Below are 14,849 nucleotides of genomic sequence, written 5' to 3'. Positions count from 1 at the left end.
TATTATAATATTTGCACTAAAATTGTATTGCATATAATTGTTATATTTATGTAAAATGTGTTTATTTATTTAGCTTAGAATGATAGATTAAATACAACAGTTTAGAGATAGATTAAATCCATTTTATTAAGTTAAATATAAGTTATATTGTTAAATATAATTAATATAATTAATATATTCCGATTTTTGTTTTGTTTGAAGCTTTGAGACATACTAACAGCGACAGACATATATATATTTGAATATTTTTACTATACTTCTTGTCCTAAAAAATTATTATTGTATTGTATATAATTTAATATGTTGAATATCTTTAATCATATAAAATACATTTATATATATTCAGTTATTTGTTTTCTTTGGAGCTTAGAACGACAGACAGATAGACAGACAGAGGGATAGATAGACAGACAGACAGCACACAGATAAATAGATTTTTTTAAATTACATTTATCCATTTAGCTGATTAATTAAACATTTTATTTATTTTATTTTATTAAACAATGTGTCCTGAGGTTGCAGAATAAATTAATTTGCATCGCCAGAGATGCCTACTACCTGGCGTGCGTTCTGTATGTACTGTTTTGCGTTTGTTAAATAAAACCTTGGCTTCTTATGTTTTCTCATTGGATCTTCTTCTCACATCCGCTTGAAGGATCCAGGCTAGTCGGAGTGCATTACGTCATTTCCGCTCGTGTCTTAGCAGGGAGGAGGCGGGGTGCTGAAATGACATTTGGCCCCACCAACCAAAGCATATTTCTCGGAGCCCCGTTGATAAGGAGCAATAAAGCGTTCTTGACATCCGTCCAGGAAGTCGGAGACACATATCAGCCAGACAGCTGGCTAAACACCTCACGGTAAAATGGCGGCGGGTAATGTCAACCCGTTTAACGTGAGTGACTCGGAGGAGGAAGCGGAGCAGAGGCAGGATGGCGCGGACACCGAGCGCAGCCCGAGTGATGAAGCGCAAGGCCACAGCCTCGGTCCCTTCTCCCCGCCGGCGTACTCCGAGCCAGCCGCTCTGCTGTCCAGCAACCGAACCAGCCCGAGTGTGGACGGTATCCCCGCGTCGGCCGCGGCGGTGGCTGGGATCGGAGGAGGAGGCGCTGCTGAGACTCGGGTGTCGCTTGATGCGATCGCCGCGCAGTTGCTCCGGGATCAGTACATCCTCACGGCCCTGGAGCTGCACACCGAGCTCCTGGAAGCCGGACGCGAGCTGCCTCGCCTGCGGGATTATTTCTCCAATCCAGGCAATTTCGAGCGGCAGAGCGGAACTCCACCCGCTTCCAAAGAGCAAGGTGTCGGTCCTGGAGGTCCGCTTAGTAAGTCATGAGATAATGGCCCGGTTTCAAAAACGGGGCTTAGTTTAAGCCAGGACTAGGCTTTAGTTAAATTAAGATATTTAAGCAACTTTTAGAAAAGTGCCTTAGAAGAAAACATTACAGGTGTGCATCTTGACACAGAACAGTGACACTGACATATTTTAAGATATGTCAGAGCAAGATATTTTCAGTTGGGACAGCTCAAACATGCATTTTAGTCTGGGACTAACTTAAACCTTGTCTGTGAAACCGGGAGAACATATTTATAATGTAGGTCCAACTGCAATAAAGTCTAGTGTTCCTGTATGAAGTAATGGACATGTTTCAAAACCTACGAGACCGCATTTGCTAATCAAACAACATTTAAAACCAGTCTAAAATGGTTTACTGGTCTCATAACCTGGTTAGGCTGGCGGAGTTTAAGGTTTTAGACACTTGTCAGCTGGTCAACGAGCTTAAACTAGTTGAACTCCACTTACCTGGCCAGTCTGGAAAACCAGCTAGACTAGGTAAACCAGGCTGGGAGACCATCTGATTTAAGATGTTTTTATTTTTTTTAGAACAGGACGCCTATTTAGCACCTACATTAATGCCCAAAAATGCTTTCTAGGCAGCTCACTAGGTTTTGGAGCTAGATACTTAGTTATGACATAAACTACTAATATATACATTATACAATTGCTATCTAGTTAGGCTGCTCACTAGGATTTGTAACAGAATACCTAGTTAGGTTAATGCACTAAAATGCTGTCTAGGTAGGCAACTCACTAGGTTTTGGAACGAAGCCACTTTCTTTAAACAGCCATAAAATACACCAACACTGCAGTTGTTCAAACTAGTACTTTAGCTAGACTACCTGTTCATTTTATATTGCGGTTTACTGTTTCAGTCTAATGATTTCAAGTACAGAGGCTTGTTGGGGAGGCATTTTCAGGAGGCATTTTTAGGGCTGGATTGTGTCTTTGTTGTGTGATGTGATGTGAAGTCTTCCCACTGACTCCAGCTGTGCAGATGCAGGATAGAAAGAGGAGAAAAAAAGATGCTCACATGAGGGGTATGTAAAACCTGACTGTGTGCAGTGATACACGAGATTGATGTCATTTGTTTGGTGTAATCAGGAATTCCTTTCGTATTCTTTGTTTCTTATACCTTTGCTCCTAAATGAAGTCTCTTATGTGATAGCCTGCACTCGTCTGCCTCTTACTATTTGCCTTTCAAAGCATGAGGTGGGGATTTGTTTTTCTTGATTACTAGGTTGCATGCAGTTGCAGTGTGGATTGAAAATGGCAAAATTGTATAGTGTTGATCAATTATAACAGAATTTCATTGATTAAAGCCAATCAAGCCATTAAAAGAAGCCATTTCATATCACCCAAACCAATAATTTAAAGTGAATGCAAACAATTCAAATTCTGTCCTAATTTACTTACCCTCATGGTGTTCCAAAGGTGTCTGTTGTCTGTCTTATATATTATATATATGATATTATGAAAAATACTGGCAACCAAAATGTTTTGATTACCATTGACTTCTATTATTTGGACAAGAAAGACATGTCTCGGAATAGCTTCTTTAATGTTCTATAGAAGAAAGAATCTCTTTTAGTTTTGCAACATCAAGGTGAGTAAATGACGTCAGAATCGTCTTTTTTTTTTCAGTAAAGATGATTCCAGTCATTCCATAGAAGAACCTTCTTGGGTTCCACAATGAACCTCTTTCAGTGAACCGTTCTTAAAAGAACCTTTTTTTTTCCTTACTGTGAAGAATATTTTAATAATCTAAAAAGGAAATGGATAATTAGTTTGATGTTAAAACACTTTCTCATATTCGAGTTTAATATGTAAAAACTATAAGTTAACCATTCATAGGTGGATTTCCACAAAAATGTTAACATCGAAACATTGATCTAAGAGATTTATGTAAAGGAAACATAAATCCCCTAAAGGCCATGGAAGTTTTCGTGGATGTTAAAGGTTCAAGATTCTTCATGGAACCATTGATACCAAAGGACCTTTATTTTTAAGAGGACCAAGAGACAGGATGTGACCTCATCAGCTGAGTGCTGTGTCTTAAGTGACACCGTTCTCCAGGGAGAGGGGGATGCTATTGAAACTAGAAGACTAGACCTGGGTTTGCTGTTTGTGTCAGCCAATCCCTATTTTTTAACAGTGTTTTTTTCAGTTGGGATACTTCATCTGCATTGGAGAATTAACCGCACTTAACTGACTCTTAGATACCGGTACATGCCTAATTGCTGCTGACAGCTGTGTATTGACCTGGTTCTAGAACAGAGGTTTCTGGAACCACAGGGCTTTATTAGCATTATGGAACTAACCCCCTCTTTGAAAGAGGATCTGGCAACCAGCTGAGAGGGAGCAGATGCTTCTCTTCTGTCACGTCATTGCAGGAAGAGACATTATCAACACCTCACACAGTCTCGCCAATATTTTATCCTTTGCTAGAGAGATGCAGTATCCGCTTGAGAAGTATTTCAGGGATGAAAGGGCTTCTGTGTGTTTAGGATGTGAGAGGATTTGAAGCAGCGCTGAATGAATATTGTAAACTGTATGATGCCGACTAGAGATCGACCGATATGGGTTTTTCTATAGCCGATGCCAATGTTTTAGAGGTCAGGGTCAGCCGATGGCCGATATGTGCTGCCGATTTTTAGGGCCGATATCTTGAAGTTTTCCCCTTCATTTGCATGCTAAAATGTCACACTAATAATAAGTGGATGCACAACATTTCTAAACTTAACATCATTTATTGAGCACTGACTTGAACCATCTCTCGAATCTTAAATTTGTGCACTGCACGGTATTAAAATAACAAATGTATCCAAAGTTAACCAAACAAATTAATAAACTGACCAAGTATTAAATATATAAAACAGGTAATATATATATAGTATATATATAAGTCAATCATTTACATAAAAGTTTTAGAGCATTTATCAAGTAGAATTTTTCAAGTTTGTTGGAACATAAATGTAAACTTAAATATAATTTAAATAAAATTTTAGAAATAAAAATCAATTAAACTGAAAAATATAAAAAAATAAATATATAAAAAATAAATAACAGTAGTGCTGCAAAAACACTAGCAACCAGCAACATTTGTGTTTGGTATAAATGACACAGAACATCTAAAGTGCATTCTAATTTCAAACTTACATCGCAGTCTGTTCATTATTAAAATAAAGTACAGTCAACCAAACATATAAAAGGTTACACTGGTCAGTTTAATTAGACCATATTATACCGGTCCACTCTGCTGTTATGCACGTTTTTGCTCATGTGAAGAGGATGATTTTTTCCGTCTAGTTTACATTAAAAAATTTTTTTTTTAAATATTATAGTTTAACATTCAGATACAGTCGTGGCCAAAAGTTTTGAGAATTACATAAATATTAGTTTTCAAAAAGTTTGCTGCTAAACTGCTTTTAGACCTTTGTTTCAGTTGTTTCTGTGATGTACTGAAATACAATTACAAGCACTTCATACGTTTCAAAGGCTTTTATCGACAATTACATGACATTTATGCAAAGAGTCAGTATTTGCAGTGTTGGCCCTTCTTTTTCAGGACCTCTGCAATTCAACTGGGCATGCTCTCAATCAACTTCTGGGCCAAATCCTGACTGATAGCAACCCATTCTTTCATAATCACTTCTTGGGGTTTGTCAGAATTAGTGGGTTTTTGTTTGTCCACCTGCCTCTTGAGGACAAGTTCTCAATGGGATTAAGATCTGGGGAGTTTCCAGGCCATGGACCCAAAATTTCAACATTCTGGTCCCCGAGCCACTTAGTTATCACACGGTGCTCCATCGTGCTGGAAAATGCATTGTTCTTGTTGGAAGAAGTTGCTGTTGGAGGGTGTTTTGGTACCATTCTTTATTCATGGCTGTGTTTTTGGGCAGAATTGTGAGTGGGCCCATTCCCTTGGATGAGAAGCAACCCCACACATGAATGGTGTCAGGATGCTTTACTGTTGGCATGACACAGGACTGATGGTAGCGCTCACCTTTTCTTCTCCGGACAAGCCTTTTTCCAGATGCCCCAAACAATCGGAAAGGGGCTTCAACAGAGAATATGACTTTGCCCAAGTCCTCAGCAGTCCATTCACTATACTTTCTGCAGAAGATCAATCTGTCCCTGATGATGGAGAGAAGAGTTTTTTTGGGATTAAGTTAATTTTCATGGCAAAGAAGGACTATGCAATTCATCTGATCACTCTTCATAACATTCTGGAGTATATGCAAATTGCTATTATAAAAACTTAAGCAGCAACTTTTCCAATTTCCATTATTTATGTAATTCTCAAAACCTTTGGCCACGACTGTACATTGCGAATATGGAAACATTTGGATATGTGCAGAACGAGACGTGAGCAATAACCTCCAAATACATCTAGCCAAACCCGCGCTCGCTCGTCCTCGTATGGATCGGATCATTTTTCGGATCAGCAAAAAAAAAAAAAAAGGCCAAGACAAATAAAAATACGTTTTTTCTTTTTTATTAACATTAAATTATGAAATTAAAATATATGAAATCAACTTAAAGTGCACATGGCATAATATCTTCTTTTTAACATAATAGCTGGACTTCTCATCTCCCAGTGTGCTGTGATGAAGTGAGCAGTTATCGTCACAGAGCTCTCCGTCCCCCTGGAAGTCCACCCTTCTGTCGTGAGCGCAACAGAGGATGCTCGGGATAGTTCACTGTTGTTGAATCTTCCAAAAGTTTTGGCTTTGGGTGCTTCACATGAGGCAGCAGCAGCGCACCAATAACACGGGGCTGCCCGCCGACGTGCCTGACTTTAAATCGGCGCTACTAAACACAGATATCTGCCGATGCTGATATATTAAAAATATATTAAACATATATCCGCAAATAATTGACAAATATCGGCCCGATATATCGGCCGACCGATATATCGGCCGACCTCTAATGCCGACTTGCCTGGATCAGTTTTTGCGAAGCAGCTGTCATCAAAATCTAGTTTACTGCACAATTGACTGTTCCCCGTCTGCCTCCAGCCTATTCATTGAGTTCCAGATGACACACAGCAAACAGATCAGAAGACACCATTAGGCCTTATGCAGCGTTAATGCATTTAAAATTTCTACTGATCCTTATTATACAATATTCTGCAAATCTGCGTTGACCTACTGCCTAAATACACACTTACATTATGAAGACCTAAAATTATTGACAACTTTGTCATTGTAAGTGTTAAATCTCACTGAATTATTATTATATTTTTTATTATTATGTAAAATGAATCTGTATGTCAGTCAATATGCACTACTGAACAAAATTTGGGGGTCAAGAAGATTTTTTTCTGAAAGAAAGAAATTATTTTATTCAGCAAGGATGCATTGAATGTGATCAAAGGTGACGGTAAAGACATTTATAATGTTACTTACAAAGGATTTTCAATTTTATTTAGATTCAAAAAATATATCACGGCTTAAACAAAAATATAGTAATAAGAAATGTTATTTGAGCAGCATGATTTATGAAAGATCATATATTAAAAAGTGATATTTTACAATATTACAGTTTTTACTGTTATTGGTCAAGTAATGTTTTTTTTTTAATTGTTATTTATTGATTTATTTTATTTAATGCTTGGTTTATTTAATTACATGGTAAAAATGCTGCTTTCATCGGGAACATCGCTTGTTGCACTTCTGTGGTGCATATATATATATATATATATATATATATATATATATATATATATATATATATATATATATAGTGTAGCTGAAATGAAAAAGAGGGAGCATTTATGTGGCCCTGAGGATGTGGCTTTGATTTTTAATTATTGTGGCCATTTACTTTGTAGTTAATGCTTAATTTATGGATTTTGGTAACCTGTCTCTAAAAAGAAATGGCTCCTTTTTGTATAAACCTTGTCTTCCTAGCCTAGCGTAAGGGTTTATCACTTCCTCATTCCTGAGCTACTAAAATAACTTTGTATTGCTAATACAAAACACTTAGTAGCCAAATTCTGATAGGAGATGTGAAGTTCTGTGTGCTCAATGATGAGATGACACAAAAACTCCCTTTGGTTGGCACGTATATCATATAAATAACATGAAGTAGAATCACGATTACATAAATCTCTTAGATCAATGTTTTGATGTTACCTTTTTTGTGGAAATCAACCTACGAATGGTTGACTTGAAAGTGAGAAAGTGTTTTAACATGAAACAGATTATCATTTCTAATTTTGTGTCGATTATGTGAACTTTACCACACAGAAGCAAGTATGTGTGCACATTTATCGCTTACTCATGAGTCACATGACTCGCCTGACATACTGAACAAGAGCCTTTCGATATCTTTCCTTGAAGAAAGCCTCTTAAGTATGGGTCAAGCTCACATATTGCCTTCGCAGAACCAGTTTGACAAGACGTTTATTCAGCTCAGCTCTGTGGCACTCTCAGATGTTGGATCTCAGCATTGTCATGCAAGTCACGCCCAGAGACAGTCCCAAAATTGTTCCTTCATCAATACTTCTCTGTCCAAGCCTGTGATAGGCAGATCCACTAATTTATCTACATTTGACATTCAACCAACTTCATTTATACAGAATGCAAGTTTACGTTGGCATGCAAAAAAAAAAATTAAACAATAAAAAAATCACCTATTTGAAGGCAAGTAAAATCTCTCATTTTTATTGGTGGATTGAGATTGTCCCTCCTCCACATGGACAGCTTTGCTGTCAATGGACTGAGCACATGAGTTTTAATGCCATCATATGATATGCTTGAGTGAAAGAGCACAAGCATTTAAAGAGGCCATATAATTTATTAGATTTTATTTGATTTTACTTATGTAATTTATTTTTCCCAGAACTACAATTGCCATGCCTATCTAGTGCCAACAATCATTAAATTAATTCACTTTTCGTAACCATTTTCTGAAAGAAGAGATGGATTATTTTCTTTTATTTAATTTTACTTTAAGGAGTCTTTTTAGTTAAAGACTTCTAAAGATTTCCATGGAGAGGTGCTACATACAGGACAGTAGGAATAGATCAAGATTTTTGTTACTTTTCAGTGTAATTATTGTAAATTTTCTTCTGGTGTAATAGTAGAACTATGCCTCAGTTTGACTGGACAAGACCTTTTTTTGAATACAGAATAGATATTGTTAGTGTGTAACTGGATGGTTACATCTCCATGAGTTATTGAATTAAAACATATTTCCATAAGTTGTGTTTTTGTATCGGGAGAATGTTTTGAGTTCTGAACGTTGAAATGTGTTTTCATTGGTGAGTATCCACCAATCTCCTTTCAGAAGATCAGGAAACACTTTTTTCATTTTTCTTTTTTCCCTTTAAAAATATGCAAATGATGTGGAATCTGTAAGTTCTTGAACACTATTATTATATGGTCATTCATCTAAAATCACAAAAATAAATAAATGTGGTTTGTTGCTGAATATGTGTTACCATGCCAGTGTACACAACACGCTACAATCGCTGGTGTGCAGAAATAGAGGAGTCCATGTGGGGGCTTGCCTCCAGCAGTGCAGACAGACGGAGAGATCTGTGCTTCTGGAAAATTTTGGCCTACGTTGAGCCTATTCTCTATAACTGCTGACTGCTTTAGTTTGCCGAAACAAATCAAAATGTCACCACTTTACTTTCTGTAAATGCTAGTTTAGTGTTCTGTTTAATAAGAGTGTGTGTAGAATATGAAACCCTTTAATATGTGTGGGAACCACTGAAGTTCATCCATTTTTGGTTTGGTTGTTTGTTTCCAGATCGAGCTGGCAGCATCAGTACATTGGACTCCTTGGATTTCGCTCGTTATTCAGATGATGGCAACAGGGAGTCGGACGAAAGAGTGGCAGGTAAGGAAAATCCTGCTATCATATTCATATATAGAATTAATGACTACAGCGTGAACACTTAGTCCTAATGATCATATTTGAAAATCATATCAGAGTTGTTTGCGGTGTGATTCAGTTCTGCTAGTTAAATACATTTTCCTCAGCCACAGTGGCTGGTCATGTGTTCTTGAATTCCAACGTCGTGTCATACGATACTTTTAATAGTGGAAATCTTTAGCCTGTTTAATTGTAAACATTTTGCACGCACTTATCGTCATATTAGAGCACAATTGACAATAGCCACATTTTCAGTTTGCTAATGCCCTGAATTTCCAAGAACACAGTTCAGCAGTGACGGTACAAGGCCATTTTTAGGCAAAATTAGAAGGAATTGCCTTTACTGGACATTTTTCTGGAAACTATTAGTGGTTCAGTGGCTTGTTAAACTCTTTTACGAGAGGTGATTTGGTCAGTGTTACCGTATATGACACAAGATTCTTGGCATTCATGATTGAAGTGAATTCACATGGGTCAAACTGTATGGTTCACTGAGCGCTTTCATCGGCGGTCTCGTAGATGAGTGGTCTCTATAGACGAGTAGGAGGGTTAACTAATAGCTGAATGCTGAACGCTAAACTAATTTGGCTGTACTGACAATAACTATTTTGCTTTCCCATTTCTTACCAAGCAAAAGGTTTTCTGGCTCTCAAGTGTCCTCTCTTTGTCATTTCCTTGTTTTGATACTTGCTTGGCTAGGTTGCCAATACTGTTCCCTGAGCTTTTTCTGTTTCATTAGCTTGAGTCCCTCCCAAGCTTCAGATTCTTACATTATCCTGGCAGAAATTTTTTCAGATCGGAAAGTGTTGCTACTAATAATTCCTGTGAAAAATCCCCCACCCACTGCCAACATTAAAAAAAAAATCCTCAGAGCTTAGCTGTACACCTATATTTGTTGGCTACTGGTTTAACAGTGAAGTCAATGAATTATTTACAGAGGATCAGGATTTCTTCTATCCAGGGACATATTTTGCGTGCAATATTTTTAAATTAACTTTTTGTGATAGTAGTATTAAGGTCTGTTCACATCAATGCTGCATTTTATAGCTTTGAATAAAACGAAGCAATTTTAATGTATGAGTTTATTTTATTTTATTATTTTTATATAAAATATATATATTTTTTTTTTCTAGTGCTGGGCAACGATAAAATTTTTCCAATCACGATTAATCTCATGATTGTCTGCGATTTAATCGCATTGTTATGCACAAAACTAATAATACATTAAAAAGTAGTGTATTGCTCAGAGTCCAGAGCCTTGATCACAACAATATAACAGGCACCCTCCTATTAGAGACCTGCACGATCGGGGAACCCAACACAGCAGAGTGCGGCACGGGGCGACACTTAATGGACAGGTACTAGATACTAGTGTGTGTGGGATGTGGGAGAATAATTAGGGTGTGCTCACACTAGACTTAACTAGTCTTAACACCCAAAGACTGGTTTGTTTGACTAGTGCGATCGCGGTTTAGCAGTCCCTGGCTCAGTTGGAAAAGGTGGGCCAGAGCGTGGTTCAGTTATAAATAGATCAGTGAGTGTGAGCGCTTACCACGCAGATCTTCTGATACGTGGTGCATGATTGCATGAATATTTCTGAGCGGCAAAAACGATAGATGTGTAAAGCAATATATTGTGAGAGGGACATGTTACCATGTCCCATACGACTCAAAATAATAAACCACTAAGTTAACAAAACAATGCAATCCAATCTGCTGAACAAGTGCTTCTCTGCTGTCTTCACGTGCTATCGGAAACTATCTATTTCCCATTTATGAAGTCGTGATTACAAGCTCGTTGCATTCTTTTCTGTTAAAAATAACAGTGGACAATGGTTTGTAAATGCTGATGCTTAGCCTAAATAATATGATCGGGAGAATCCCCTCCTGTGACCCATGATTTGTCTGTATGTGTATTCAGAGCCAGTGAGCAACATATTTTCATAATTAAAAAAAAAGAAAATGCGTTAACATGCTATAAAAGAATTTTCTGCGTTAATCAATTAATGCGTTAACGCGATAATAAAGCTTTAACTTGCACAGCCCTCGTTTTTTCTAATTTAATTACATTTTTATTTTTATTCTCATAATTGATCTTTATTCATTTTTATTTTATATTTTATTTATTCATTAAATTTTCAGAAACTGTAGTTTGTAGTTGTCAAATATTACATACAAATGTTTGTTAATATGTGATTGTCACTTTAAACTTGGTGTGAACAGGCCTGCCATGTAATAAATAAACAATAAAGCAAATAAGAGCAAATAAAAATGATTGATTTTAGGTAATGGGTATTTTTCATATGGTTTAGTTCACTTTCAAATAAAAATTTCCTGATAATTTCCTCACCCCTATGTCATCCAAGATATCTACATCTTTCTTTCTGCATTTGAAAATGAATTAATGTTTTTGATGAGCTCTGAATCTGTATTTTGACGATCAACTGTTTGGTAGCTGCTGAAGTCCACTGTAAGGAGAATAATACTGGAATGTTTCCATCAAAAACCTTAATTTCTTTTCGACTAAAGAAAGAAAGACGTAAACATCTTGGATGACATAGGGGTGAGTAAATTATCAGGAAATTTCTAAAGTGAACTAATCCTTTGAGGTTTTCTGCATTTATTATAAGTGTGATTTTGTTAAAAACTAATTATGGGTAAGTAGAAAGCTGAAGCAACCGTGCAGCAGAATAAGATTGCTTTGTGCAAAATGTCACTTTTGCACCCCAAATTGGGCATTTGCTCCCAAATCATAACCCCTTCAATTATGAGCACAGCCCTGGCTGTCTGACCTGGGGTTTACATGCTGTCTGATGGGTCTCTATTCCAGTATTTCTCTTTCCAATACTGGACCACAAACCATCCAGGCAAGCTCACCTTTGCCACTTTTTTTTTTGCTTGTTCTTACATTTTTGCATTTGTTAAACTTGCATCCTGTGCTGAATAAATCAGCAGCATAAGTGTCTTTGTCCTATTCGAGCTCTGTTTTCTCTTAGAACCCCCCCACCCCCATTTATTTTTATTTCTTTCTCTTGTGTTTGAATTCATCTTTCTTTTTTTCCTTCCTCCTTTATCTGGCCCTGTTCGGGTAAATGGTGTACCAGAAAACATATTAAGGAAGCAGAGCTTGTGGGAGTCCCACCTGCTGATCATCAGTGCACAGTCATGCAGAGTGTCCTGTGCTCTCCATGCTTCTGTTTCCCGTCATCTCTGGGTGTGTCTCAATCCGTTCCCTAGTTCATACACTGCCTAAGGATTTCTAGGGCTGTGCTATGATCGCAATTGTTTCAGTACACTGAAATGTTTGCTTCCTAGAAATTGTCAGAATGCATCCTAAAGATTGGTGAGAATTAGATTTTTTAAATGCTGTTATACCAGAAGAATATTGGTTTTTGTTGTATTTTAATGCAAAATCATCAGTGTCCCAACTGTTAGAGGATCAAAGTGCTTCTGATCCCAAATGTGGTCTTCACAGTATACTAATTCCCGTTTTAGAAATTAGCAAGCGGAAATGAGACAAAGCCTGTGTTAGAACTCATCTAGCAGTCCACTGTAGCATGATTGCTGCGGGGTTTTTCATACACCATTAAATCCTTTTCCAATTGAACAACTGTTTGAGAAGATCAAATGCAAACACCAGGCGGATTTAGATTTTGGTGTATTTAGGATTTGCGTTTGTATATATTTGGTATTGTTAACTGCAAAGTATTATTTATTTTTGAAAGACTTAACATTTTGTAGACAACTTAGTTTTATTTAATCTAATCTTTTATTTAATGTTCACACTGCAGGCTGAAACGACTCAATTCCGATTTTTTGGCCCCTATGCGACCTGTGTCTGATCTTTTCATGACACTCTGAACGACACAGATCCGATCTTTTCAAATGTGACCCAGGCCACTTGGGTATGTGGTCCTGAATCCGATACGTATCCGATCTTTTGAAATGCTACCTCCGTCTGAACGGCCAGGCCACATGTATCCGACCCGTACGTCATTGATACGCTACAAACGTCATAATTCTGCGTTGAAGTAGGCGGGAACGAGAAGATAAACAACAACCATGGCGGACGATGCTGCTGAGACCAGTCAATGGAAGGGAAGCGAGGTCACAGATTTAATTAATATTTGGGGTGACAGCTCTATTCAGGCCAAACTCGAGAGCTCCTATCGGAACCGGGCGGTTTACGAAAACATTTCCAGCGAAATGGCCGAGCGTGGTTACAGACGATACTGGCTCCAATGCCAGCGGAAAATAAAAAGCCTCCGAGCCAACAAGTTAGCTATCGTACGATAGCACGCACCTGTTGCTAGCCAATACACTCCAACTCCAACGTGTTTCTGCACTGTTATGGGCCGCCGCAGACATTAATCGAAGTTAATCGAAGGCACTCACAAACATAATCGAAGGTGGATCTGGTCATTCGAAAGTTACTGATGAATTCTGTATTAGTGAAGCCACTCACATCAGTATCCCACCACTCCTGGCTGCGACTCCGCACCCACACGTTTCTCTGTACCGACTTTGCTAACACTGCTCCACAAAACGCCATGGCCAAAAACCTCGCTCTCCTCCTTCTTGTTAATTTTCTTCTTAAAATGAGAAGATTGTAATTGTGCTGGCTCCGTTGGGAAAATAATTTTAATATTGCAAAAAGAGCTCCGCTGTTGACTTCACTGTTGTTGACATCCATGTTTAACGTTAGCTACTTCTGCAAACAACGAGTGACGTTGTTGACCGTTGAGTACTCTTCTGCGCATGCGGATCACCTCTGGGTCATTTCACGTTCACACAGGAGATCACAAAAGGTCGCATTTAATTGAAAATGTGAACGGCCTTGCAAAAAAATAGATTTTTTCAAAAAATCGGAATTGAGCATTAAGCCCTGCAGTGTGAACGTAGCCTAAAGTGTGTAGTTTTTTTCCCCCCCATTTCAAATTACTATATCATATTCCAGGTTAGTATTCAGAGACACTTGAATGAACGATCTGACATGTCAACATTGGTCTAGTCAGTGACGTGAATTAGTGGTGGGATAAACTGTTTCTAGTGTTGTCAAAAGTAGCAACTTTGGTAAAAGTCGGTAATGAAACTAAAAAAATAAGCGGTCAAATCAGCGGTGTTAAGAAATTGCTCAAATGGTAGCGGGAAATGGACTTTTATAAAAAAAAATGTAAGAAATTCAGTACCGAAGTTGACGATAATTAGGCCCATCCCAAAAGGCATGGTTAACATATTGTTGTCTGCTAATGTAGTCTTGAAGTTGGCGCACAATTTTGCAACCTAAAATGACAAACCAGACTCCCTATGGTCATGTGAATTTTATGGACACTTGTTAGCGATTGCAGCTAGATGGCAAATGAACGTAAATTGCACTATTTAGGACAAGCCATATAATTTTAATTCAAACTCTGTTTGATGACGTTAGAGGCACAGAAATTACACACTTCAGCTTTAAAGTCAAAATGAATTGGAAGATCTAAAGGAACTTAAAAAAATTGTGAAAAGTTTTTTTTTTTTTTTTTTTTACCGTTCATCCAAACAAACAAACAGACTTTGATTTTCTCTAAATCCCTGGTCAGACAGCAGCTAGTGAATTTGCGAGAAAATAAAACCCGAAGGAA

At 37.6% G+C, this 14,849-nt stretch overlaps 1 protein-coding gene across 18 annotated transcripts in view; it reads left to right on the top strand.

The window, feature by feature from the left end:
• Positions 1 to 653: 653 nt before the first annotated feature.
• Positions 654 to 14,849, top strand: part of relch (RAB11 binding and LisH domain, coiled-coil and HEAT repeat containing) — a 49,464-nt gene continuing 35,268 nt past the window's right edge. For 13 of the 18 annotated variants that reach the window (XR_009425595.1, XM_059524592.1, XM_059524582.1 and 10 more), the window contains exons 1-3: positions 654 to 1,322; positions 2,326 to 2,376; positions 9,101 to 9,190. Coding sequence is in view for 17 of the 18 variants with exons in the window: in XM_059524592.1 (XP_059380575.1) it covers positions 863 to 1,322; positions 2,326 to 2,376; positions 9,101 to 9,190 (601 nt within the window). In the remaining variant the exon portion in view is untranslated. The remainder of the gene's footprint in view (positions 1,323 to 2,325; positions 2,377 to 9,100; positions 9,191 to 14,849) is intronic. The other 5 variants (XM_059524587.1, XM_059524589.1, XM_059524591.1 and 2 more) reach the window with 1 other exon arrangement.

The sequence above is a fragment of the Carassius carassius genome, chromosome 35 (assembly GCF_963082965.1).
Source record: "Carassius carassius chromosome 35, fCarCar2.1, whole genome shotgun sequence".
NCBI classification, from domain to species: Eukaryota; Metazoa; Chordata; class Actinopteri; order Cypriniformes; family Cyprinidae; genus Carassius; species Carassius carassius.
This window is presented reverse-complemented; position numbering and strand designations above follow the sequence as displayed.